General features: G+C 43.9%; 1 protein-coding gene across 2 annotated transcripts in view; it reads right to left on the reverse strand.

Annotated features, from left to right (window-relative positions):
- The window catches only part of REEP1 (receptor accessory protein 1), a 127,380-nt gene that overhangs the window by 54,476 nt on the left and 45,091 nt on the right, over positions 1-27,813 (reverse strand). For both annotated transcript variants that reach the window (XM_049784946.1, XM_049784947.1), the window contains exon 2: positions 16,323-16,395. In XM_049784946.1, the coding sequence (XP_049640903.1) occupies positions 16,323-16,395 (73 nt within the window). The remainder of the gene's footprint in view (positions 1-16,322; positions 16,396-27,813) is intronic.

A 27,813-nucleotide genomic window follows, 5' to 3' on the forward strand; every position in this document is an offset into this window, starting at 1 on the left:
TTAGAAGACAACAATATTGACATTAATATTCCCCAAAATAAATACAAAAGAATATGGGAAAGGTCTATGTGAGGAAAAGGACAAAATTCTGATCAAAGAAATCACAGGTAATCTAAATTATGAGAGAGAAAAAAATATATATGTATACATATAAAGTCAAAGTACAACTAAATTACTATGTAGGGATTGATAAAGTGATTCTAAAGTTCTTCTTTTTTTTTTTTTTTTTTTGGTTTGGGTCACACCCAGCAGCACTCAGGGGTTACTCCTGGCTCTACGCTCAGAAATCGCCCCTAGCAGGCTCGGGGGACCATTTCAGATGCCGGGATTCGAACCACCGTCCTTCTATATGCAAGGCAAATGCCCTACCTCCATGCTATCTCCCCGGCCCCTGTGATTCTAAAGTTCTTACGGAAAGACAGAAGATGCAGAATAACCAATATTGAAGAATAAAGTTAGAGGACTAGTATAACCCAACCGCAAGACTTATCACTACATTCAACAATCAAGACAGTGCAGTACTGGGGAATGCAAAATGCAACTATAAAACATCTATTTTTGAACCAGACAAAACAGAAAGCCCAGAAGCTGACTCCATAAATGTAGGCAACTAATATTTGGCACAAGAACAAAAACAATATAATGGAAAAAGGATAAATGTTGAGATACTGGGCTATCGGACATTTACAGGCAAAAATTAAAAAAAATGTAGGCAATCTTAACATCTTGTACAAAAACTAATGACTCAAAATAGATCATTTTATCTAAATGTTAGATACAAAACTACAAAACTTCTACAATGTAACAAAGAAGAAAATCCAGAGAACTTGGTTTAGCAATAGGTTTTTAAATAACAAAAATGGGGCCGGGCGGTGGCGCTAAAGGTAAAGTGCCTGCCTTGCCTGCGCTAGCCTTGGATGGACCGAGGTTCGATCCCCCGGTGTCCCATATGGTCCCCCAGGCCAGGAGCAACTTCTGAGCACATAGCCAGGAGTAACCCCTGAGCATTACCGGGTGTGGCCCAAAAACCAAAAAAAAAAAAAAAAAAAAAAACAAAAACAAAAACAAAAATAGGGGGGCCAGAACGATATACAATAGGCAAGATGTTTGCCACCCGGGTTTGATCTCCAGCATCCCATATTGTCCCCTGAGCCTGCTAGGAGTGATTTCTGGGTGCAGAACCAGGAGTAATCCCCGAGCGCTGCTGGGTGTGGCCCCAAAAACAACAACAACAAAGTAAAAAGAATAGGACCCATGAAGAAAACAAGTCTGAGAAGTTAGGACTTTATTAAAGTTAAAAGTTTAATTCTTGCATTTTGTGTGACAACCCCAAACTGTTTCAAGATACATAAAATGGACACGTATTTCTTTAGAATATTTTGTATTTTTTCTCTGACAGCTATGATTCTTACTTAATGTTGTCTTATACAGTGCCGATTCTAACTACTTTTTATTTGCTCTTTTTGAGCTGTTTAACAAGGAATTTTAGTGGAAGAATCCCCCAGTGTAATGCTTATGATTGAACCATGTCATGGGAATCATTGGAATGGTTCTTATGGCCCCCATATGCGCCAATAACACCACGTGGCATTGCTTCTTATTTGCATAGGCACATTAAAATGGGAAAATACTATACATACAAATAAGATCCTACCTAATAGATTTTGGAACACACAAATCTTGTAGTGCAAAGGGACCTTACATCCTGAACATTGACATAACTACCTGGCACAGACCTCAGAAGAAAGCGCATAATCCACTCTCCCCTGAACCAGGGAAGCCATCCACGAAACATCCAGGCTGGTCTATAACATCACCTGGAAGCAATCCTTTACCACGGAAGACCTACACTGCTCAGACTTCGACCTGCTCAAAAGAGACTTCCCTTAACACTGAGAAGACTTAACAACAACAACGACCTGCTTACAGGATAGGGCTCCCTGCATTGCCCTTTAATTGTGAGGTGAAAGGAGAGGATGCTCCACATCCTGACTTCAATGTAAGATATACAGATTCCAGGATCTTTAATACAGAAACATGATACCAACAACAGAGACTGTGTGAAAAATAAAAGTGTGTTGACACTACAGACAATGTATTGGATTGGACGATCTAGCTTGCCTGGAGCCTAGACTTGGTCTTGTGCCAGGAAACTTCAGTGGTCTGGTCTCTTTGTACTTAGGCCAAGGTTATTTCTTTCCATGTCCCTCATATTTTAGTGGGCCTATGCAAACAACAATTGCCACTCTAACACCATTTTTACTGTGCTCCTTTGACTCGAATCCTTAAAAAGAACTCACTTAAAATTTGAGGGTAACTTAAGCTAATATGCATGTATATGGAAATGTAAGAAAATACTATGCCTGTAATGTTTAAGGGGTTACGTAAGTTTTATGGCTTTAGATTGCCTTGTGTACTGTTAAGAAATATTATAATGTGTTACAATCTGGGGACTTGAGGGACAAAGTAATTGTACATGGATTCTGTCTTATTTATCTTAATGTTCTTTGGCTGAAATTTCAAAGTTAAGATATCAGCAAGGGGACTTCTGAGAATTATGTTATGGGTGATTGTCCTTCCACTGTAACTTTACCTTGTCCTCTTTCTTTGCACCCTTGTTCTCATAATTAAAAATAAAAATTAAAAAAAAATAAAAGTTTAATTCTATACCATGGAGATGGCTTGATGTGCTGAAACACAGGCTTTGCACGCAGGAGGCCTGAGTTTGATGCCTGATACCACATAGTTCCCAAGCACTGCCAGGAGTGACTCAAAACAGAAAAATTAAGAAAAATATACAAATGATTTTTAATTAAAGATACCCTGCAAAAAAAAAAAGCAGTTAAAAAAAAGAAAAGTCAGGGCTAGAGTGATAGTGCAGTGGTAGGGCGTTTGCCTTGCATGCAGCTGATCCAGGACAGGCCGCGGTTCGATCCCCCCACCCCCTGCATCCCATATGATCCCACAAGTCAGGAGCAATTTCTGAGCTCATAGCCAGGAGTAACCCCTGAGCGTCACTGAGTGGGGCCCAAAAACCAAAAAAAAAAAAAAAAGAAAGAAAGAAAATGAAAAATCAGACTGTGAAAAAAGTCTTACATATATATGGACAAGAGAGGGGCACTTTGGATTGGAGCACTGGGGCCTAGGGTCAATCCTAATTCCTCATGAGCTCCCAAGCACTGCTGTGACTAGCCCCTGAATACTGCCAGATGTGGCTAACCTTCCATCAGTTGAAATAATAACAACAATAAATAGAAGAACTGAATACACTTCATGAAACAAGATATGAAACCATACAGCACTTACTAACTTGTTAGGAAAGTTATTTTGCCTTTGTCGTAATGAACAAAATAAAAAGGATGATTTCTACATAACTTTAATAGAACATATAAATGTGCTAAAGAATCTATAGGAAAAGGGGGGTATAATGAGTAAAGAGATGAGAGATTTCAAGATAAGAGAACTCTTTTTCGTTTGGGGCCACACCCAATAGTGCTCAGGGATTACTCCTGGCTCTGCACTCAGGGATCTTTCCTGATGGGCTCAAGGAACATATTCACTTCTGGAGATTGAACATGGTGTTAGGTGCATGCAAGGCAAGCACTCTGTCCACTGTACTATTGTTTTGACCATAGTAAACTCTTTTTTTTTTTTTTTTTTTGGTTTTTGGGCCACACCGGGTAACACTCAGGGGTTACTCCTGGCTATGCGCTCAGAAGTTGCTCCTGGCGAATAAACAGTGTTGGCGGGGATGTGGAGAGAAAGGAACTCTTATCCACTGCTGGTGGGAATGCCGTCTAGTTCAACCTTTATGGAAAGCGATATGGGAGATTCCTCCAAAAACTGGAAATCGAGCTCCCATACGATCCAGCTATACCACTCCTAGGAATATACCCTAGGAACACAAAAATACAATACAAAAACCCCTTCCTTACACCAGGAGTGGTTGGGACTCACTAAAATAATGACCTTGGCAAGCACAACAACCAGAATGCGTGTGAGCACCACAATTCACGAATGCAACCCTCAGCATATACTTTCATTGCAAACATTGCAGCTAAAGGAGTGCAGCTGCCAGCGAACACTTTGGCTGGTTTTGTGCACTCTACAACCTTATGTGTGATCGATCCCTGGCTTACATCCAACAGATGTGAGTTCCACAATCAAGTATGTGTATTCCCCAATCACTACAACAACATCAATGTAAAGTGAGGAAGGCAAAAAGTATATTAAAAATGATTTCATAGATGTGGAAAAACTATTAATTTTTAAGAAATGGGGATAGGTTTAACGGGCACAGAACAAGAAAAGATCTGTAAACTTGAAGATATGGCAGAATCAAACACATTAAAGTCTAGACTGAGAAAAAAATGTTTCAATGCCTATGGAGCAGGACGATGAATAATTCTATTCTAGAAGAATTCTAGGGGAAAAAAAAGAATGGGTTGTGGGGGTGGAGAGATAGCACAGTGGTAGGGCTTTTTTGCCTTGCACAAGGCCAACCCAGAAGACGGTAGTTCAAATCCCAGCATCCCATATAGTCCCTAAGCCTGCCAGGGGTGATTTCTGAATGCAAAGCCAGGAATAACCACTGAGCACCACCAGGTGTGATCCAATCCTCCCCCACCACCCCCCCAAAAAAAGAAAAAGAGTGGATCATAAAAATATCTGAAGAACTGTCTTTTTGGGGAACTGAATGTTTGTCCTGGAAACTGAAGGAAATTTTCAAAATGTGCTCAAAATAGCAAACTTACAGAGCGAAAGGGATTCAAGTAAGATAATACAAATTCCAAGTAAGATAAATACAAAGAAATCCCACCTAGTCTTACCAGAGCAACATTTCTGAAATCAAAAGAGGAAATCTTAAGAAGAAAATACATTAAATAAAGGGGACTAATAAGATTAGAGCCGACTTTTCATCAGAAATCATAAATGTGAGAAGAAAATGGAATAACATTTTTAAATTTTATTTAAAATTATTTTTATTAAGGCATGATTTACAAAGTGATTCATAGTTGACTTTTGGGTATATAAAGTTCCAGCATTAGTTTTACCACCAGTGCCAACTTCTTTTCACCAGTGTCCCAGGTTCCCTTCCCCCTTACTCCAGTCTACTTCCTTGACAGGCCCAAGTTTGCTGTAGTTTGTATCTCCTGCTTTCAGAGTTGTTGATGCTGGTTTGAATATTTAGCTATAGCTTTTACACCGTCAGTATACCCCTTTGGCTCCTGGCCTGGTTCTTGTTTCTGCTTCTTGTTACCCTCTTCCATTTCTTTCCATTTTGGTTATCCTTCCTATAGCCTGAAAACAATTAATTTTTCCCTCCTCCTCCTCTCCCTGTGAAAACAATTAATTTTATTATTATTTTGTTAGTTTTATTGAGAACACTACCAAAAACACTCCCCCCCAAAAAAAACCCAACCCACTTTTTGGCACATCTCTTAGCACAAACATTTCCAAAGCACTCACTGTAACTATGTTTTCATTCCCCACTTCCTCAGTGCACTGCATTCATAACATCAAGTCTGCTCTCAGTGGGGGTTCTTCTATGCGATATCCTTCCAGAGGATAGCAGGAACCCTTTCCAGTACCTTCCTCGACCTTTCAGCTGGCTGTCGGTGAAACCTTCCTGAACGCCTCTCCCTGGCTGTTTCTCAGGTTAATGGATTCCTATAGAATCCATAGGGCTTTGTTCTAGACATTTTCTTCTAGTGCTGAAATGCCTTTCTGGGGCAAATTTTGGTATTCCACATACCACAGCCAACAAATCAACAGTTATCACTTCTATTCCTCCCCTCTAGTTTTTGATCATACCAGGGCCAGAGCTCAGGGGTTATTACCAGTTCACTGATTGGGGGGTGTTCCCAACTGTGCTCAGGAGACAATGCAGTGTCAAACCCAGGCTTCCTGAATATAAACATACTCTCCAGCCCATCGGGCTATCTCTTTGGCCTCTATTTCTTGTATATTCTGAATCTCTTCCTCTTTACCTCTACTGGTTCTTTACTTCAAACCACCTATATCTTCTGTCTAAAATAGAACTATAGCTCCTTTTCTTGAGCAATATACCTCTGCCCATCTAAATCTGTACTCTATATTCCACACCGACTGATCTTAAATCTAAATTTATAATTCTCCTTCATGACTTAAAGCCTTTAACAGATCCTGATTGTCATTATGTAAAGCCCATATTCCTGATATTGGTTTACAAATCTTGGCATATAAAGGGCACTAAATTTTCAGCAAAATTTCTCCTCCCAGCCTAAACCTTCTTGAAAACTCAGTTCAGTTACAATAAACCTTTCTAACCCCTCAGCAGTGCATATTCTTTTGTCTTCACACGATTACTCCTCAGATCTAAACCTAAATATTATTTCTTCAAAGAAGTGTCCAAAGCTTGGGTATATAATCTCTCCTTTCTTTTCAGGGGCCGGTGAGGTGGCACTAGTTTCACACAGCTTCATATGTGTTTATTTATTTATTTATTTGGCTTTTGGGCCACACCTGTTTTGACACTCAGGGGTAATACTTCTAGCTCTGAGCTCAGAAATCACTCCTGACTTGGGGGGACTATATGGGATGCTGAGGGATTAAACCTCGGTCGGTCCTACGCTAGCGCTTGCAAGGCAGACACCTTACCTCTAGCGCCACCTTCCCGGCCCCTCATACATGTTTCTAATCACATGTTTCTAACACATCCATCTGCTTTGAATATTTGTTTATTCCTATGCTTTCCTGAATACATTGATATTTCCTGTGAGCACAATTATGTCTCCAATACCCCAAAATGTTTCTGGCACTAGTCAACACTCAATGACTATGTTTTTTTTTTGTTTTTATTTTTGTTTTGGTTTATGGGTCACACTCGGCAGCGCTCAGGGGTTACTACTGGCTCTACGCTCAGAAATCACCACCGGCAGGCATGGGGGACCATATGGGATACCGGGATTGGAACCACAGACCTTCTGCACGCAAGGCAAACACCTTACCTCCATGCTATCTCTCCGGCCCCGACTGTTTTAAATAATGAGTGTAGAATGCTGGTACTATGACTTGGAGAAAAAAAAAGGAGAGCTCTGAAAAGGTTAAAAAGGAATACACTTTGTTGTTCCAGATGAACTTCATAAGTGTTTGATCCACTTCTTTGAAGAATGTCATGGGTATTTTTAAGGGAATCATATTAAATCTGTATAATGCTTTGGGGAGTATTGCCATTTTAATGATGTTAATCCTGCCAATTCATGAGCAGGGTGTGTGTTTCCATTTCCATGTGTCCTCTCTTATTTCTTGGAGCAGGGTTTTATAGTTTTCTTTGTATAGGTCCTTTACATCTTTGGTCAAATTGACTCCAAGATATTTGAGTTTGTGTGGCACTAATGTGAATGGGATTGCCTTCTTGACTTCCTTCTCTTCCCTATCATTATTGGTGTATAAAAAGGCCATTGATTTCTGTGTTAATTTTGTAGCCTGCCACCTTGCTATATGAGTCTATTGTTTCTAGAAGCTTTTTGGTAGAGTCTTTAGGGTTTTCTAAGTAGAGTATCATGTCATCTGCAAACAATGAGTGCTTAACTTCTTCCTTTCCTATCTGGATTCTCTTGATATCTTTTTCTTGCCTGATCGCTATAGCAAGAACTTCCAGTACTATGTTGAAGAGGAGTAGTGAGAGAGGACAGCCTTGTCTTGTGCCAGAATTTAGAGGAAAGGCTTTTAGTTTTTCTCCATTGAGGATAATATTTGCCATTGGCTTGTGGTAGATGGCTTCAATTAGATTGAGAAAGGTTCCTTTCATTCCCATCTTGCTGAGAGTTTTGATCAAGAATGGGTGTTGGACCTTATCAAATGCTTTCTCTGCGTCTATTTATATAATCATATGATTTTTATTTTTCTTCTTGTTGATGTTGTGTATGATGTTGATAGATTTACGGATGTTAAACCATCCTTGCATTCCTCATATGAAACCTACTTGGTCGTAGTGTATGATCTTCTTGATGATGCATTGGATCCTATTTGCCAGGATTTTGTTGAAGATCTTTGCATCACCATTCATCAGGGAATGGCAGCATCTCTGTCTGGTTTTGGTATCAAGATGATGTTGGCTTCATAAAAGCTGTTTGGGAGTGTTTCCATTTTTTCAATTTCATGGAAGAGTCTGGCTAGGATTGGTGGTAGTTCCTCTTGAAAGATTTGAAAGAATTCATTAGGAAATACATCTGGGCCTGGGCTTTTCTTTTTGGGCAGATGTTTGATTACAGTTTCAATTTCCTCAGTAGTGATGGGGTGTTTAGATATGCTACATCCTCCTTACTTAACTGTGGAAGGTTATAAGTGTCCAAGAATTTTTTCATTTCTTCTAGGTTCTCATGTTTAGTAGCATAACGTTTCTTAAAGTAGTCTCTGATTACCCTTTGGATATCTGCAATATCTACTGTGATCTCCCCCTTTTCATTTCTAATACGGGTTATCAGATTTCTCTTTCTTTGTGAGTTTTGCCAATGGTCTATCAATCTTTTTTTTTTTGTTTTGTTTTTGTTTTTGTTTTTGAGCCACACCCGGTAATGCTCAGGGGTTACTCCTGGCTATGCGCTCAGAAGTTGCTCCTGGCTTGGGGGACCATATGGGACACCGGGGGATCGAACCGCAGTCCGTCCAAGGCTAGCGCTGGCAAGGCAGGCACCTTACCTTTAGCGCCACCGCCCGGCCCCTATCAATCTTGTTTATTTTTTCAAAGAACCAACTTCTGCTTTCGTTGATCTTTCGGATTGTTTTTTGGTTTTCCACTTCATTGATTTCTGCTTTCAGCTTTGCTATTTCCTTCTGTCTCCCTATTTTTGGTTCCTTTTGTTGTTCATTTTCTAATTTTTTGAGCTGTGTCATTAAGTTATTCAGGTATGCCCCTTCTTCCTTCCTGATGTGTGCTTGTAGAGCTATAAATTTTCCTCTCAGGAATACACTTTGAACATCTAGATCCAGGAGACTTTTTGAGGAGAAAATGCAGAATTAGATGTTTGCAAGGCAACAGATACTATTCATGAGTTGTTGGTGAATAAATTGCTGGGCATACCTGGAGGGAAATGGACCTGTTAGAGATAGGCTGTAGTGTGGCATGGAGCCTACTTATACCAACAAGAAAGTCGAGTCAATTTAGAGAGACTGAAGAGATACTACAGCAAGCAGGGCATGAAGTCAATCCAGGTTTAATTCCCCAGAAACCCATAGGTCCCCTGAGCACCGCCAAGAATAAATCCTGGATACATAGCCAGAAGTAACCCCTGAGCACAGCCAAGTGTGAACAAAAAACAACAACAACAACAACAACAAAAAAATAATAAAATGTTGATAAAGTGTAGAAAGAAGAGATTAAAGGGCAGTCTGAAGGTTCGGGAGGACAACCAAGAAAACTCATCAGAACCTTGGAAAAGCAAAATTAAATCTCAGGAGGAAATTGGTACCTGGACAAAATTGAAGTGGTTCTCCTCAAACATTTTCCATCGTGCCCTACTTCACTTTAAGATATTGGCAATGATCACACAGATGAAGCATGATTTTACCTTTAAAATTGTCTTCTGTTGTTATCTTGGTGGGGCTCAAGGGCATCATCTTCAAGTTCTTAAGAGCTATATAGTACTGCTATTTGCACCCAGCAATATTGGGGGCTAACCTGGGTCAGGGACTCAACGAAAGGCCTCATACATGAAAAGTATGTGCTCTACCACTCAAGTCATATCTTTAGACATAAAATTCTAACAAAAATAAATATCAGCTATGAACTTATGATCTTTTTTCTTCTTTTTTCTTTTTGGTTTTTGGGTCACACCCAGCAATGCTTAGAGGCTCTGCACTCAGGAATTACTCCTAGTAGTGTCGGAGAGGGCACACAGGAAGTCAGTGATAGAACCCAGATTGACTGCGTGCAGGGCAAACATACTAATCACTGTAATATCTCTCTCCAGCCTCCAAATCATGATCGTTTTCATAAATAAGGACTATGGCTTCTGTGTTCTCATGTGTGTATATAGGCATGTGTGAATTCTTTGGTTAACCAACAACCACATTTGTTACTTTCACCATATTTTACTTGTAAGTAAAACTCCAATAAAAAAATCTAACAACTCACTTACTTGCCAAATATAAATTCCTTCAATCAAGTTCTGCTCTAGATTCCTATCTTTGGGAAAAGTGCCCGCCTTCTCTGGCTCTGACAAAATCCAACTCTAAGTTGAATATTTTAATAATTAGGGGCCAGAGACATAGCATGGAGGTAGGGCATTTGCCTTACATCCAGAAGGACGGTGGTTGGAATCCCGGCATCCTATATGGTCCCCCGTGCCTGCCAGGGGCTATTTCTGAGCATAGAGCCAGGAGTAACCCCTGAGAGCTGCTGGGTGTGACCCAAAACCAAAATAATAATAATAATAATAAATAAATTGTCGGGGCTGGATAGATAGCATGGAGGTAAAGCATGCAGAAGGTCAGTGGTTCAAATCCCGGCATCCCATATGGTCCCCCGAACCTGCCAGGAGCAATTTCTGAGCGTAGAGCCAGGAGTAACCCCTGAGAGCTGCCAGGTGTGAACCCCCCCCCCCAAATTTTTTTTTAATTGTCAGGGCTGCAGATGCAGTACAAGGGTTAAGATGTTTGCCTCACACATGGATGACGTCAGTTTTATCCCCTGCACTGCATATGGTCTCTTGAGTACAGACCAATGTGTCTCCAAAACAAATAAAAACTAAGTGACATGACAATTAAAATTGTCAACCCTGGGGTCGGAGAGATAGCATGGAGGTAAAGCATTTGCCTTTGATGCAGAAGGTCGGTGGTTTGAATCCCGGCATCCCCTATGTTCCCTGAGCCTGCCAGGAGCGATTTCTGAGCATAGAGCCATGAGTAACCCCTGAGCGATGCCAGGTGTGACCCAAAAAAAAAACAAAAACAAAAACAAAACAAAATTGTCAACCTAACTAATATCACTATATTAGGGTGGGGAAAGTGGTGGGCAGAGACTACATTTGTTGAAATATTTTAAGTTCAGGGGTTAAAGAGACCTCAACAGATTGACCATGTGCTGTGCATGTAGTAGGCCTTTGGTTTGATCCCAGTTGCTGCACAGTTTCCTGAGCAAAAGTTTTTCCTGCCAAAAGTGACCACTCCACAATATGGAACAGAATTAGCCCCCATGCACTGTTGGGTGTAACACTTGAATCACAATCTGAAGATTCAAATCTTGGAGGGGGGAATATTTGATTTATTCAAGCCTAGATTCAGGGTTTTTCTTTCACTAAGATCATTAGAATAGGCGAGGTGGCATCCAATAACAAGAAAAGGCAGGTCAGGGGTCGGAGAGATAGCACAGCAGCGTTTGCCTTGCAAGCAGCTGACCCAGGACCTAAGGTGATTGGTTCGAATCCTGGCGTCCCATATGGTCCCCCATGCCTGTCAGGAGCTATTTCTAGCCAGGAGTAACCCCTGAGCACCGCCGGGTGTGGCCCCCAAAACAACAACAACCAAAAAAAAAAAAAAAAACAAAAAGAACAACAACAACAAAAAAAAGGCAGGTCAACCATGCCAATTTCAGTTCTGAGATGGAGATGAAGAGCACCAATTACTTCCAGAGAAATGGCAGAAAAAACAGAAGATGCAAGATTAAAAGGGCATCAAACACTGCAGAATGAAGTCTGGAGTTGATCTTACGAATGATATGCTTATCTTACTACAGAAAGATGCCAGGACAGTGAAATGAGTATATTTCTATTCCCAAAAGGCTAGCACAATGGGTAGGGTACCTGCCTTACACGAGTTGACTCTGCTTCAAATCCCAGCACCACATATGGCCCCCTGAGTGCTGCCAAGAATGATCCCTGAGTGCAGAGCCAGGAGTAAACTCTGAGCATGGATAAGGGTGGTCAAATGGTTCCTAGAAATTATGTGGACAATAGAAAATGAGATGAGAGCAAGAGACAAGAGCTATTAGAGTTCTGGAAAGAAGGATAATACCCCTCCCACCAGACTCAGCACTTCTGTTTGCTTTTTATGAGTCAATCCCTCTTCTCTCTGTTCCCTTCCTTTTATTGTGGCTTTTGCAGTGTCTGGGGCACACACTGGTAGGACCAGAGACTAAACTCAGCAATGTGGGGTAGTGCCCAGAACAGAATATATCGCGTATAAGACAAATTTTGAAACAAAAAAGATCAACCGAAAATCGGGGGTCGTCTTATACACCGAGTATATCCCGAAAAATGTTTCAATATGCCGCTAAACGAAAATTGTCTGAATATTGCCACAAAACAAAATTTCCAACTCGATCCTGCACCAATCACTGCAAGGCTGCTCGGACTGCGTCTCTAACTCAGCCAATCCAAGCAGGCTTTTTATGCATGCAAATTAGACAATGTTCTGGACCCGAATCTACACTGCCTCTGAAAGGATCATTGGCCCAGTGAGGCTTGTCATTCTTCTGACTGAATAAATCAACATTGTCTGAAGCTAGGCTTATGGGGACTTGGTATAGTAATGGCAACAATTGAAAAACCCCAGACAGGGGTCGGAGCGATTTGCACAGTGGTAGGGTGTTTGCCTGCTTGCTGCCAACCCTGGATGAACTCCGATTCGATCCCCAGTGTTCCATATGGTCTCCTGAGCCAAGAGCAATTTCTGAGCACAAAGCCAAGAGTAACCCCTGAGTGCCGCCGGGTGTGGGCCCCCCCCCCCCCAAAAAAAAAATCCCGGACACTTAAGTCTACTCCAACAGCCAGGGAAGGGCAAGGCAGCAAAGATTAGAGACCTGGCATGAATATAACCAGGAGGACACATGCAAAGACATGGCTGGCGCTGGCAGCCGAGTGTAGCAGGGCAAGGCTTGGAAAGAAACTCCTGGGTCTTTTTCCTGGGCAAAAATGTCTTCTATCCATGGAGTAAGAGAGCCGTGAGCATGTGCGGGACAGGCTGCACGGAGAAGCAAGCGGCTCCTCTCCCTCATGCTGCATGCTCTGCAGCCTTCCTTCTGCTTCCATTTCACCAAGACGCCTTCTAATCTTACCCACAGCTTTCCCCCTGGGAAGCGTGTGTGCTCGCCAGCCCAAACAAACAGCTGTTCTGCTTGTCAGCTCAAGTGTTCCCCCTAAACTAATAAACCGCTTGTCTCATCATAAATCAGCTCCTGTGACTTTACCCAAAACACAACAATGCACAGGAGGGAGGGGCTGAGCCTACCAGCCTGGGGCTAACTGGAGTATTTTGCCCCTACAAAAGAGGGGATCAGAACTTGATCATTAGGGACACAGCTTAGGCTGCTTCATTTGGCATCCCCACACTCCCTCTACCCCAGGCTGCAGCCTCAGAAAAGGTGACCTAGAATGGCTGCTCTTTTGTTTGTTGTTTTAGGGACACACCCAGCTATGCTTAGGGCTTACTCCTGGCTCTGCAATGAAGAATTACTCCTGATGGTGCTCCAGCAACCTTATAGGATGCCAGGGATTAAATCCAGGTCTGTCACATGCAAAGCAAATTCCCTACTCTCTGTACTATCTATCTCTCTGGCCCCTGGAAGAGGTTGCTTAAAGTCTATGCCAAGCTTGGGTCATGTTAGTGGCTCATTATGAGGTTCTATGCTTGCTACTTAACAATTATTTGTAGTTACCCTACAAGTCCAGTGGGAACTATACGTTTTTACTCTTTTTGTTTTGTTTGGTTGGTTTTGGTTGTTTGGTCACACCCAGTGGTGGTCAGGGGTTACTCCTGGCTCTGCGCTCAGAAATCGCTGCTGGCTGGTTCGGGGTACCATATGGAATGCCAGGATTCGAACCACCATCCATCCTGGGTTGTCTGACTGCATGCAAGTCAAATGCCCTACTGCTGTGTTCTCTCTCCAGCCCAGTTTTTCTTTCTTGAGGAATCTCGAGACTGTTTTCCACAGGGGTTGGATCAGACATTTCTGCCAGCAGTGCATTAAAGAGTTCTTTTTCACTACATCCCCACTAACAGAGTTTATTCCTATCCTTTTTTAACTTTTCCACTGGTGTAGGTGACACTTCACTGATGTCTTAATTTGGGTCTTCATGATCATAAGTGACTATGAATACTTTTTAATTTGCCTACTGGTCCAAGACACAAAAACATCATTATAAAAGAAATGCGCACACCTAAGTTCTTTGCAATGCATATGTATATATATATATGGAAGCAACTCAGGTGAGTGAAGGGATAATGGAGGTACGTCATATACATGCAGTGGAAAATGGCAGCCAGCAGGAGAATAAAACCATGCAGCTCTCTGCATCTTGGATAGAGTAGAAGCATCTGTTGTTAAATTAAATAAGTCAGAAGGACAAGGACAAACACTGTATTTGTTCATCCTATGTACTAATCTAGGTATCTTGATAGAAGAATTTGATAAGGGAATGTGAGTCATCAAAAGTGGACAAACCCTTTGCCTTAGATTACTGAAATGGAAATGCCAGAAAAGTTGATAGGAGGAGGCATGAGGTGGTCTGGAGGTAGAATCAGGGGCAAGGGTCAGAGGCCTTGATACACTAAAGTATGGAGTGGAGGTCCCTGTATATATCCAAACTACTAGTTCCAATACGTCTGTAAGCCTGGGACCACAAATAATAATTAAACTTAAAAAGGTGTATCCTGAGCTTACCTGGGAGGGAGTGGCCCTCGGGTCACTGGTAGAGGGAGATGGGAACCCTGGTGATCAGTGTGGTGATGGAGCAATGATGGAAGGATCATGAAAGTATGATAACAGTAATGTAAATCATGGTACCTCAGTAGAAGGGGTCAAAAAATATTTGTGTCTAGAAGACAGAATGGAGGTGGAAAAGAACTTGGGGTCATTGGTGGAGAAACGTGAACACATGTGGTGGTGCTGGAGCTGGAACATTTCACAATTGGAACTCTATTGTCAGCAATTTTGTACATCATGGCGGCAAAATTAAAATAATAACTATTATAAAATAAACACACACATATACACATACTCTGAGATTCCCTCACACAGACCAGGGCCGGGCTCCAGAGAAAAACATCCCTGCTCTCTGCTTCTTGCTACAAGTTAACACAAATAGAATTTCTGAGAAACAGGGAGAGTGAGTGGGAAGAAGCCAGAGGGATAGCACAGCAGGTAGTAGGGTGCTTGCCTTGCACACAGCTGAGCTGGGTTCAATATCCAGAATCTTACGGTCTTTTGAGCCCACCAGGAGTGATCCCTGAGTGGAGAGCCAGGAGTCATTCCTTTTTTTTTTTTTTTTTTGGTTTTTGGGCCACACCCGGCAGTGCTCAGGCGTTACTCCTGGCTGTCTGCTCAGAAATAGCTCCTGGCAGGCTCGGGGGACCATATAGGACACCGGGATTCGAACCAACCACCTTTGGTCCTGGATCGGCTGCTTGCAAGGCAAATGCCGCTGTGCTATCTCTCTGGGCCCAGGAGTCATTCCTGAGCACTGCTGTGTGTAATGTCCCCAAAGTAAACAAGTAAGAAAACCCAAACAAGCAGGAGATGTGGAGCTGGGGGTAGACTTATCAGAGACATCTTGGGAAAAGTGGAGAAAGAACTTTCTAGACCCACTCTGAGCAGGTCTTCACTTATGCCAGCCATGCCAGGTGACTTTTTTTTTTTAGGGGGCACACTTGGACCTACACAGGAAGAAGACCTGAGCTGGGGGCTGCTGACACAGGTCTGCAGGGCTCATGGACCTAGTGCCCACCCTGTCATCAGTCTCCCCATGACCCGTACTTCTGCCTCCACAGTGATCTCCAGATGATAAGCCGAAGCCCAGAGCAAACATGGCTTGAGCCAGGTTACACAGAGGCCTGTGGCAGGCTTTGACATCAATTGATTAATTTCTTTTTTTGTTTGTTTTGGGGCCACACCTGGTGACCTCAGGGGTTACTCCTGGCTATGCACTCAGAAATCGGTCCTGGCTTGGAGGACCATATGGAACGCCAGGGATCATCCGCCCTGGGTTAACCGCATGCAAGGTAAATACCCTACTGCTGGGCTATCACTCCAGCCCCATTTGATTAATATTTCTTAATCTGGAGACAGAATTCAAGGCATCTGTGAACACACAAACCTGTGCCCTCCCACCCAGTTTATCCCAGCCCTTGGCCCTCTTGTTTAAGGTGCCTTTTTTCCCCCAGGCCAGACCTCCTTACTGGCCTGGCTCCACCCTGCAGCTTCCCAACGAATTCAGGGAGCAGATCTCTGGGCTGCATCAGCCATGTGCCCTGAACACAGACATGAAGAGCTACTCTCTCCCATCTCGTTGCCTAGGGAAGCACCAAAGGCCTTTTCTCCCATAGCCCCCTAGAGTGCTACTTACATATTCTTTAATGTCCTTTGATTTCACAGCCTTGTAGGAATAGTATGCAGGGTAGAGAGTGCCAAAAATAAGCCTGAAAAGAGAGGAGAAGGAATGTTATTTGTATTCATCTCAATTTAATGGGAAAAGTGTCTTTGGTGCCAGCACAGTTCTTCAAGCAAAGGCAGTGGCTGCTTATTTGAGGACTGCACCAAGGTTTTCTGCTCTTGCTAGAGTCTCAGGTTCTGCTTGCAACTGTTCTAGCCCACATCCACCGCCCTTCAGCGTGTGATTTGGACATGAGATGCTTTGGCCAGAGAAGCCAACACCCAGGGTGGGGTGGGACATCCAGTTGCTATGTAGCCAAGATATCTGGAAAGAAGAGCCAGTTTCCTTTCTCACTGCTAAAAAGACTAGGAAGACCTCTCCACCCTGAGGCTTTCTTTCCAAGAACCTATGGCTTTGAGTTCAGCCTTTCAGACTAAACTTCAGCGACTCACAGACAGAATCAGCTTTGCAGATTGTAACGCTCTCCCACCACCACCACCACCACACTGGCCTGTTTCCTTACTGTCCTAGGTATGAAGAAGCCAAAATAATGGCACTGGTGGGAAGGGGCACAGGTTCCAAAGCCATTTTCAGTGCTACATCCAAAACTCTGTGGTGCGACTCTTCTAGCCCTTGCAATCTCCAACCCTCAACCTATTCACCTCTCCTGGAATTTTTCTTCCTTCTCTTTGGTTAATGCCTGTCCATCTAACAAGTCCACACTTCACCACAACTTCCTGGAAGCGGAAGCTTTCCTCAGTCTCCAGACAAGCACAAAAGTCCCACTGCTTTCTCGGCATGACACTGTACAGAGATCAACAGGGTACATAGTTCCCTGGTCACTGGGCAATTATTCCACAGGATCTCCCCTCTTGGCTCAATGCCTTCAGAACTCAGAGTGAACCTGTCTTGTTCCACAGTGTGTTTTCAGCATGTATGGCAATTATATACTTTTTTTGGGTTTTTTTTGGGGGGAGCACAGGGTTTACACTCAGGGTTTACTCCTGGCTATGCGTTCGGGGGACCATATGGGATGCCGAAGATCGAACCCAGGCCTGTCCTGGGTCAGCCATGTGCAATGCAAACGCCCTACTACTGTGCTATCGCTCCAGCCCCACCATTATATTTTTTATTTTGAGGGTGAGTTCGGGTTAAGTCACACTCAGCAGTGCTCAAGACTTACTCTTGTTGGTAGTAAGGATCATTTCTGGTGAGATTTGGGAGATCATATAAGATGCTGGAGGCCAAACCAGATTGGTTGCATGTAATTCAAGTACCTTAACCTCTGTTCTATCTCTGTGCAATGAGGGAAAGGGCTCTTAAGGCTGGCATCAGGTCTGAGCACATGCTGCCATGGTAAAGGGGTACTTCTGTAATAGGTGAGAAATTGGTGCACACAGCTCTGGGCTCTCAAGTGACCATTAATGAATAAAGTAGACCCGGAGTCTAGCCAGGTCAGACTCCGCTCTAGCGTGGTTCTTGCCAATCCCCACACACTGCCTGAGTGAGCCAAACTTGTGTTTTGGAAAGGTTGTCAGCCCACACAGCATTTTCAAACAGGAGGGCCCAAAAGGAGGACTGGGGCAGAAAGAAGTGAAGTGTGGTTGACCTTGGTGCCTGAAGACTCGAGGCCAGTGGTGTGAGGTTCCAAGGATGCTGATGACCTTGAGGCCAAGGGCTCAGCAAAGGGAGACACCAGACTGCAAACGCTGACTCAACAAACCTTCAGGTACCACACAACAGGTGCCTGAGGAATAAATACTTTTAAGCTCAGACGTCCTGGTCATTAGTCACCCCAGCCAGCCTGCCCAGAGGGAGTGTGAGCAGCTGAATATAGACAGGTGGGTAGTGCTCCCCCCACCCTGGGGGAACATGGATCTGCTTCTGTGTCACCACTGATGAGCAGTGACATCGAGAGCTCCCAGGCCAGAAAGGCCTCAAAGAGCCCAATGGAAAAGGCTTCCCTGTAGGTTCTGGGTCTTCCCTGCCTGGAAGCACAGGGAGCATGCACTGAGTTTGCTTCACATTCTCTAAAGGTTCAGTGTACTATGATGTGGCCTGAAAGCAGAATACAAGAGAGCAGAATGATCCAATTAAAGTTTGGCAAATTCAGAACACCAGATTATGAGCAAAATCCTTAGCATTTCAAGGCTAAAGCAAGTTCTCTAAAATTGATTTTGGAGAATGGGATGAACAAACCCAGCAGGTGCAAGGACTTAGATCCATTCAGCCCAGTCCCCCTTGAAAGGCCCTCCCTACCAGTCCACATATTTCCCCATCCATCCTCAGACAGCAGTGGGTCCCCAAGCACAGATGCTTCACTCATGTTGATGACTTCCTGTCTGTACTTTAGTGATGACTCTTGCAGCAACTCATAACTTACTTTACCTCTGGAACTCAGGACTTTGTTTTCCTGAGTCAGTCCCACTAATCCTTTAAGAACCACCTCAAAGGAGTCATTTCTTTTTTTTTTTTTTTTTTTTGGTTTTTGGGCCACACCCGGCGGTGCTCAGGGGTTACTCCTGACTGTCTGCTCAGAAATAGCTCCTGGCAGGCACGGGGGACCATATGGGTCACCGGGATTCGAACCAACCACCTTTGGTCCTGGATCGGCTCTTTGCAAGGCAAACGCCGCTGTACTATCTCTCCGGGCCCAAGGAGTCATTTCTTCTATGAGTCTTTGATACCTTACTTCTTAGAATCCTTCTTTCCTTTCTTCCTTCCTCTCTCTCCCACCCTCCCTCCTTTCCTTCCTTCCTTCATTTTTTCCTTAAGTTTTGGGGTCATACCTGGTAAAGCTCAAGATTTACTCCTGAATCAGGAATTCCTGTGCTCAGTGATCACTGGTACTTGGGAGACTATATGCAGTGCCAGAGAGCAAACCACAAACAGGTGCATGCAAAGAAAGCACCTTAATCCTAGTTTCACTTTCTTTTTCAAAAAGTGTGAATCAAAAAAATTGGAATGTTCATTCCTAGCAGTATACAGAGGCTATTCCTGGCTCTGTGCTTAGTAGTCCCTGGAAAAGTTCAGGAGACCATATCTGATGCCAGAGTCAACTGCATACAAGATGCATGCCTTACCACCTATCTACTATCTACTATCTCTCTGGCCACCCCTTAGAATTCCTTGACACATTTTAAATCTATCAGAACCCTATAAAGTACTAATAATAAAATGTTACAAATTATGCTAACATGATTGAGAATTCACCTCACCATTTTTTGATTTGTTTCTGTCAATAGCACATGGAATAAGAATTTTCACTGCCTGTTTACAGACTTGAACACTGAGTCTGAAGGAGACACACAAGCTGGAGAGGATGAACTAACAGCAAGCCCTGACTTCCCTCTCTCCGCTGGGCTGCCTCAGTCTATCTCGTGCAATCCTCAAAGTCTCAGGCTCTTAGCAAGGTTCCTAGCACCTGATACTGACTGTGGCGCCTAATCAAGTTCTGTGGAGTCAGGCCAGAATGATAGTACAGAAGGTATGACTCTTACCTTGCACAAGGTCCACCCCAATTCAATCCCTGACATCACATATGGTTCCCTAACCCACTAGGCGTGATCTATGAATACCAAGTCAGAAGTCAGCTCTGAGCATTATTGGATGTGGTCCCCAAAATTCGAAGAAATAAAAATCTGCGGAGTGATAAAAGAACAAGCAATTGCACTCTCATCAAGTAACACTATGCTCTTAACAGGCTCACAAAAGTCTCTGCCAGTTTAGAGAAAAGCAGTAAAATCAGAGGAACATCCCTAAATGCTCAGGATCTTTGAGCAAAAGGAGCAGGGAGGCCAACTCAGGTTCGACCCTTAGCATCCCATATGATCCTCCAAGCACCTCCAGGAATGATTTCTTTTTTTTTTTTTTGGTTTTTGGGCCACACCCTGTGACTCTCAGGGGTTACTCCTGGCTATGCGCTCAGAAGTTGCTCCTGGCTTCTTGGGGGACCATATGGGACGCCGGGGGATCGAACCGCGGTCCGTCCTAGGCTAGCGCAGGCAAGGCAGGCACCTTACCTCCAGCGCCACCGCCCGGCCCCCAGGAATGATTTCTGAGTACAGAGCCAGGAGTAATCCCTAAGTGCTACCGGGTGTGGTTTAAATGACAACAAGAAGCATATGCTCTGCCCTTTGTACTTTCACCATGGTTCCTATTCCTGGTTTTTAAAAGGCCGAGTCTCTGGTGTTACAAAGCTCTCCATAAAACAAACAAACAAACAAAAAAGCTCTCAAAAATATTTTATATTATTATTATTATTATTATTATTATTATTATTTTGGTTTTTGGGCCACACCGGGCAGTGCTCAGGGGTTACTCCTGGCTGTCTGCTCAGAAATAGCTCCTGGCAGGCATGGGGGGGGGCCATATGGGACACCGGGATTCGAACCAACCACCTTTGGTCCTGGATTGGCTGCTTGCAAGGCAAACACCGCTGTGCTATCTCTCCGGGACGCTTATTTTATTTTTTTGTGGTGCCAGGGATTGGACCCAGGACTCAAAATTGCAAGGCAAGGCCTCTACAGCTGAACTATATCCCTAGCATGATATTGTTAATTTTTCAATAGAGGTCTATTGGTCCTTAATGGCATACAGGAACATTATTGATTCTCTGCACTGATCTCAGAGTCACAAAGCTATCACGCTGTCAGAAGTATTTGGCATTTTACACACATCACACTCAGTGAAAGAATCCAACATGCCAGAGTGATTCCATTTAGCAAACACTATTGTGAGAGGGCAGAATGAGGGGAGCTGATGGAGACAAAACAGATCAGGGCTTGCCAGGGTTTGAGGTCATAGGAGGGACTAAAGGAATCTGGACCATGCTGGAAGGGGAGGGGGGGTGTCTGACTGTGTGGGTGGCATTGTTGTATGCCAATGAACAAAACTCAGAGCTCAAACACATTCTCAGGGGGAAAATTACAACTAAATGAGTGGATTTTGCTAATTATGCTTCAAAAAACTGGACCTTTATATATACATATACATATTTATATATAAAGCATTTGAAAACTAGAAAGTTGGTATAGCAAGTGAGTTCTTGCCTTATATGCAGCTGACTTGGGTTTGATGTATTCCCTGAGTTCCACCAAGCGTGATCCCAGCATGCAGAGCTAGAAGTAAGCCCTGAGTACAAATGGGTATGTATGCTCCCCTCTAAAGCATTTGGAAGAATTCTTAATTCAAGCTCATTAAGAATGAGAGTGTGTGTGCAAGTGAATCATGTGTGTGTCTATATGATTATCTCTAAACACAATGGATGAAGTTAACCTAGGCATCAGCCTTCAAGCTCAGGGACAATTTTCTGGTATCAGATAGTCCATGTGAAACAGCACAAAGGTTCTCAAGCCCATACTATACTTTCAGGCCTGTTACACTGTATCCTTGAGCCAATGGGCTAAGAAAATGGATCTGAATTCTTTTTGTTTTGTTTTGTTTTTGGATCACACCTGGCAGTCCTCAGGGGTTACTCTTGGCTCTATGTTCAGAAATCGCTCCTGGTAGGCTCAGGGACCATATGGGATGTCGGGATTTGAACCACTGACCTTCTGCATGTAAGGCAAACGCCTTACCTTCATGCTATCTCTCCAGCTTTGTCTTTTGCTTTTGCTTATGGGCCACATTCCTGGCTTTGTGCCTTATCCCCGTACTACGCCTCCTACCCTGGCCCTGGGTTCTTAATGCAGCTGAACAAGTTTGATGTCAGTACACTGTGACAGGGATCTAGTTCTTACTCATGGTGGCTCCCAGAAGCTTAGCTGGGCAGAGCTGCTTAGCTGATTGCATAGCTTCGGGTTCCCTTGACACATTAGCCCCCTGGGCTTTGGTTGCCAGGTCCCAACCCTTGGGCCTCTGTGACCTTCTAAGAGCTAGAGGAGAAAACAAGAAAACAGAATGGCCCACAGTGCAGTCTAGCTCTCTGTCAATCTTCCATGATGCTTTCTCTAACCTATTTATATTTATCTAAAAATTAAAGTGATAGTATTTGGGGCTGGGGTGATAGCCCAGTGGGTAGGGCGATTGCTTTGCATGCAGCTTACCTGGGTTCAATTCTCGGCATCCCATATGGTTCCCCAAGCCTGCAGAAGTTATTTCTGAGCGAAAAGTCAGGAGTAACCCCTAATAAGAGCCACCTGGTGTGGCCCCTAAACCAAAAAATAAAAATAAAGTGATAGTATTTATTTAAACTTTAATGTTTAATAACCCTATGAAACAGATATTCCTGTTCTTGTAATAGGAGGAAACTGGAGCTTAGTGAAATTAAATGAGTTTCTCAATTAGTCAGAGAGACCAATTTCAACCCCAGGCCTATCAGCTCTTTGGGGAGCACACACCTGGTAGTACTCAAGTGTTACTTCCTGAGCACAGTGTTCAAGGGTCGTGCTCATAAATGTTCAAGGAACTGTGTGGTGCCATGGGCCAGACCCAGGTTTTTCTGATAACTCTCTGCAGTCATTCTGAGCTCTTATCTGCCTTCTTGACATCAGGGCAAGCCTCAGAGTCAAAGGTCACAGTGACCCTTGAGTAAATTCTGGAATGAGTAAACAGGGGAAAGGGAGAATGTTGCAGCTTCGTTTCCTCTGTGTTCCTGAGAATACGTCTCAATGGAACCGCATGTGCCTCATGTGTGCGAGGCGCTGTGGTGGCTACCAGGCACAACTCCATAAAACTGAGCATGACCCCCAGCATGGCAGCCAGTGAGATCCTCCCCCCCCTCCACTGAACATTTTCCACCCGGAGGCCACATTACCTGCCTACACTGGGTAGCAGCAGGATCACAGGGTTCGACGCACATGAAGGACAAACAACAGATCATTTAAAACTGATAGGTAATAAATATATAAAGAAACAAGGAAGGGGGGAGCTGAATTGGTAGGGTGCTTGCTTGCCTTGCATCAGCAGACCTGGGTTTGATCCCTAGTACCCCCTTATGGTCCTCCAGCCTCACTTGTAGTTATTCCTGAACACAAAGCCAGTAGAATACCCTGAGCATGACCAAGTATGACCCATAGCCAAAAACAAATACAGCTAAAGAAGAAACAATGTGCAATAATCCTCAGATTTTGATGACAAAATTGAAGTTACCAAAACAGTGGTGGAGGACTAAGGGCACTTTGGTGGTGGGGTGTGACAAGGTTACATTGTACCCTTAGAGCATAAATGCTCTTTAAACCAATTAAATAAAGTGCTAGAAAGAGAGGTCCAACTTTATACTGCATGTGGTAGAAGGAGGGTGAGTTTGGAATCAGATCAGATTAGCATCATCATCATCATGGGCTGACTCAGGACTGTGTTTCTTTGCTCTGACCTGGTTTCCTTGAAGGTAGGGATCAAAATCCTTTTTTCCTACAGCCACGGGGCAGGTTAAACAAGAAACAAGGAGGTTCAAGAGTTCATATCCCAGGACACTGAGAATGTCTGATCTCAGTTCTCTTCCCCTTTGCAGAAATAATAACTTCTAAAACCAAGGTTTTTTTTAACACAAAATAGCATTCATTCAGGCCTTAAATATTTATGAGCACCTACTATGTGTCCTGTATCTCCTGATAGACATGACAGCCAGCAATCAGAAAAGTATATTTAGATAACTAAAAAGCGTCACAACCATTGTACTGAATCCTGAGTGGTATTTTGGAGGAAAGAACAGGCTCCGTTACATCCCCACACAGGGCCCCTCCCAGGATCTGAGAACCAGAGACACCCCCACTCTACACCACACCCCAGCCAGAGCTACCTGGTGAAGGGCTGTGGTTTTTACCTCTAGCGAACTTCAAGTGCCCCAGCCAAGACCAACAAGGCTTAAAGGCATGAATGCTTGAATAAGGATGGGACAGTAAGCAGAAGGAGCTCCAGGCTTTCCAGGAATGTGTCTGCTCGAGTCCCATCCTTCTGGCTTCCAGTAGCTTGAAAGATCTTTGTACTTTGATCTCATAATATCATGTCTCACTCCCAGATAGCGGGTGCAGGGGCATGACAGGATATCAAGGGCAGGTGAGGAAGGAAGGAGGGACCTTCGCTGATGTCTGCCAGGTACTGACTTGATATGAGTACCTGTGTAGTCAAAATTGCTTCTTGGGGTGAGGTATAGGGTTTGGGTCACACCAGAAGGAGTTTAGGCATCACTTTTGGTGTGCCTGGGGGGACCATATCCCCTAGGCGCCAGGTCCAAATTGGGTATAAAGATTAAGGTACAAGACACAGTGCCTGTACTCTCTTTCCATCCTAAAGTTTCTTCTATGACCCTCTCCACATAGGAGCAGGAGAAGTAAAATTCACTCACTCGGGGCCAGAGAGATAGCATGGAGGTAAAGTGTTTGCCTTGCATACAGAATGTTGGTGGTTCAAATCCTGACATCCCATATGGTCCCCTGAGCCTGCCAGGAGCGATTTCTGAGCACAGAGCCAGGAGTGACTCCTGAGCACTGCCGGGTGTGACCAAAACAAAAACAAAAACAAAATTCACTCACTTGTCCATTCATTCACTCAGAAGGTGTTTACTAGGTACCTACTCTGCCAGATTCTGTGTCCAACAGAAGAATTACAGAGCCATGAAATGGGTCAGCTGGATTCAAGTGGTCAGCTTGACTTCCAACCACTGTTTTTTCCATTATGATGAGAGAGTCCAAGGTCAATTTCATGTATTTATTCTTTTGTTGTTGTTTTGGGGGGCCACACTGGCAGTGCTGAGGGCTGATTCTTAGCTCTGTGCTTTAGAGATCAGTCCTGAGGGTGTTCAGGTGCTGGGGATGTAAGTAGGACCAGGCTATGTACAATGCAAGTGCTCTAATCTCTGTGCTCTCTCCTGTGCCCAGGGCAGCCTTTCTAACTTCAGTGCCAGGAAAATTATCAGGGTGTCAGGAGAATTGGAGCAAGATGGGAAGCAGGCAAAGCTGTGTGGATTAAGCAGAGAAGGAAGCAGTGGACAGGTCCAAATGCTGGAGCTCCCGAGGGCACATCTCCCCACTCACAGTGTCACTGGCAAGGCACAGAGTGGGCGATGTACAGACTGCATGGGAAATAGTCAGCCTTGATAAGTACAGTGAAGACTAAAAAGGCCACAGGCTAGTGCTTGAAGAAGACAAAACGCTAAAGACAGAAAACAGATGAGCTGGCAGAGGCTGAGGGCGGGAGGAGAAGCAGACTACAAAAGGGTAGGAGGAAATTTTGGGACATGATGCAATTCTTCTATATTTATACCATGATAGGAGTTACATGGCTGTTTGCATTCATCAAGCTCATAGAACCATACAATGAAGAGAGTGTATTTCACTGAATGCAAATCAGATTCCTGTTGCTTTTTAGAGTGGGGAGTAAGAGAATGAAAGAGAAAAGAGGATGAGAGAGAGAGGGGAACAAAGGGAGAGAGAAATACAAGCAGTAGATTCATAGATTTACAGTGAGCTGAAGAACACTAAAGTTTCAGTGCTCAACAGAGTTCAACTGACCCTGGGAGATGTTGGTCTCAGGAAGTGTTTTTTCCAAATAAGGAATTCTTTTTTCCAAGTTTTTTCCAAGTAAGGAATTGCACTCAGGGCCTCTCTCATGTAAGACATGTGCTCTATCACCAAGCCTGACTTATGATTTTCTCTGAAAAATCTCAACTCTATCCAATCTAAAAAGCTTCCGGCACTATGAAACATAGACCAGAAGAATAAGAACAGATAAGAAAGGCAGAGCAGGGCTGGGGAGAATGCTGCCTGCCTTGCAATTTAGTTTTAATTTAGTTCTCACAAAGAGAGAAGGCAGGGAGAGGAAGCAACAAATTCTCAAGCTTTCCAGAACTCCAGTGATCACAACAGATACAAGGAATGTAGGGAGCCTCTCCTCCTGCATGTCTACCATCTCATGTACCCAATGCCATTCTAGGCAGGTAAGAAAGCTGTGACCTACTGGGATGGGAAACTTCTAGGTGATAGTAAGATGGCATAACAAATGCAGCAACATAGTTTTCATCTATGTATCTAAAGTTATAGATACATTTTTTTGGGGGGGTCACACCCGGCAGTGCTCAGGGGTTACTCCTGGTGCTATGCTCAGAAATTGATCCTAGCAGGCTCGGGGGACCATATGGGATGCCGGGATTTGAACCAATGACCTTCTGCATGAAAGGCAAATGCCAGGGGCCGGCGAGGTGGCGCTAGAGGTAAGGTGTCTGCCTTGCAAGCGTTAGCCAAGGATCAGGACCCTAAGTTTGATCCCCCGGCGTCCCATATGGTCCCCCCCAAGCCATGGGCAATTTCTGAGCGCTTAGCCAGGAGTAACCCCTGAGCATCAAAAGGGTGTGGCCCGAAAAACCAAAAAAAAAAAAAAAAAGAAGAAAAGAAAGGCAAACGCCTTACCTCCATGCTATCTCTCCGGCCCCTATGTATCTGAAGTTAAAATTGGTTAATTCGGGCCCGGAGAGATAGCACAGCGGCGTTTGCCTTGCAAGCAGCTGATCCAGGACCTAAGGTGGTTGGTTCGAATCCCGGTGTCCCATATGGTCCCCCATGCCTGCCAGGAGCTATTTCTGAGCAGACAGCCAGGAGTAACCCCTGAGCACTGCCGGGTGTGGCTCAAAAACCGAAAAAAAAAATTGGTTAATTCTCCCTTTCCCCCACCTCCCTTGGACCTCTGTTGTAGACCTGTAGCAGGGATTGAGCATATATGCCCAGTTAGAAACCAGCTCCTCCAATTCTTTTACTAGCTCTACGAAAGCTGCAGGCTTCACGCTATGAATCCTATGATCTGAACAAACACAACCAAAAGAGACTCGTTTCACAAGTTACTGGTTGCCTGCATGGTTAAAATAAGTTAAGAATGAAGTTAAGGAGGGACTGAAGCAGTGGCACAGTGATAGGGCATTTGACCATGGTTTGATCCATGATGTCACATATGGTCCCCAAAGCCAGGAGCGATTTCTGAGCGCAGAGCCAGGAGTAACCCCTGATTAAGGTTTGTGGCAGAAACAATAGCACAGTTGATAGGGCGATTGCCTTGCACATGGTTGATTCAGGTTTGATCAACGGCATCCCATATGGTCCTCTGAGCCTGCCAGGAGTAATTTCTGAGTACAGAACCAGGAGTCACCCCTGAGCACTCCAGGTGTGGCCCCCACAAAAAAAGTGATTAAGATAGAAAGGAGGAACCGGAGAGATAGCATGGAGGTAAGGCATTTGCCTTTCATGCAGAAGGTCATTGGTTTGAATCCCGGCATCCCATATGATCCCCATATGGGACCAGGAGTGATTTCTGAGCATGGAGCCAGGAGTAACCCCTGAGCGCTGCCGGGTGTGACCCCCCCTCAAAAAAAAAAAAGGATAGAAAGGAGATATAATATAGTAGATAGTTTCCTGAGACCCATGAAGAATGATTACTGAGCAGAGAGTTGTGTGATCTCTGAGCACCACTGGGGTGGCCCCAAACCCAATAGTAAATGACTAAGATGGTAATTTATTGTATTTTTGTAAAAAATCGG

Source organism: Suncus etruscus, chromosome 12 (genome assembly GCF_024139225.1).
Source record: "Suncus etruscus isolate mSunEtr1 chromosome 12, mSunEtr1.pri.cur, whole genome shotgun sequence".
Lineage (NCBI taxonomy): Eukaryota > Metazoa > Chordata > Mammalia > Eulipotyphla > Soricidae > Suncus > Suncus etruscus.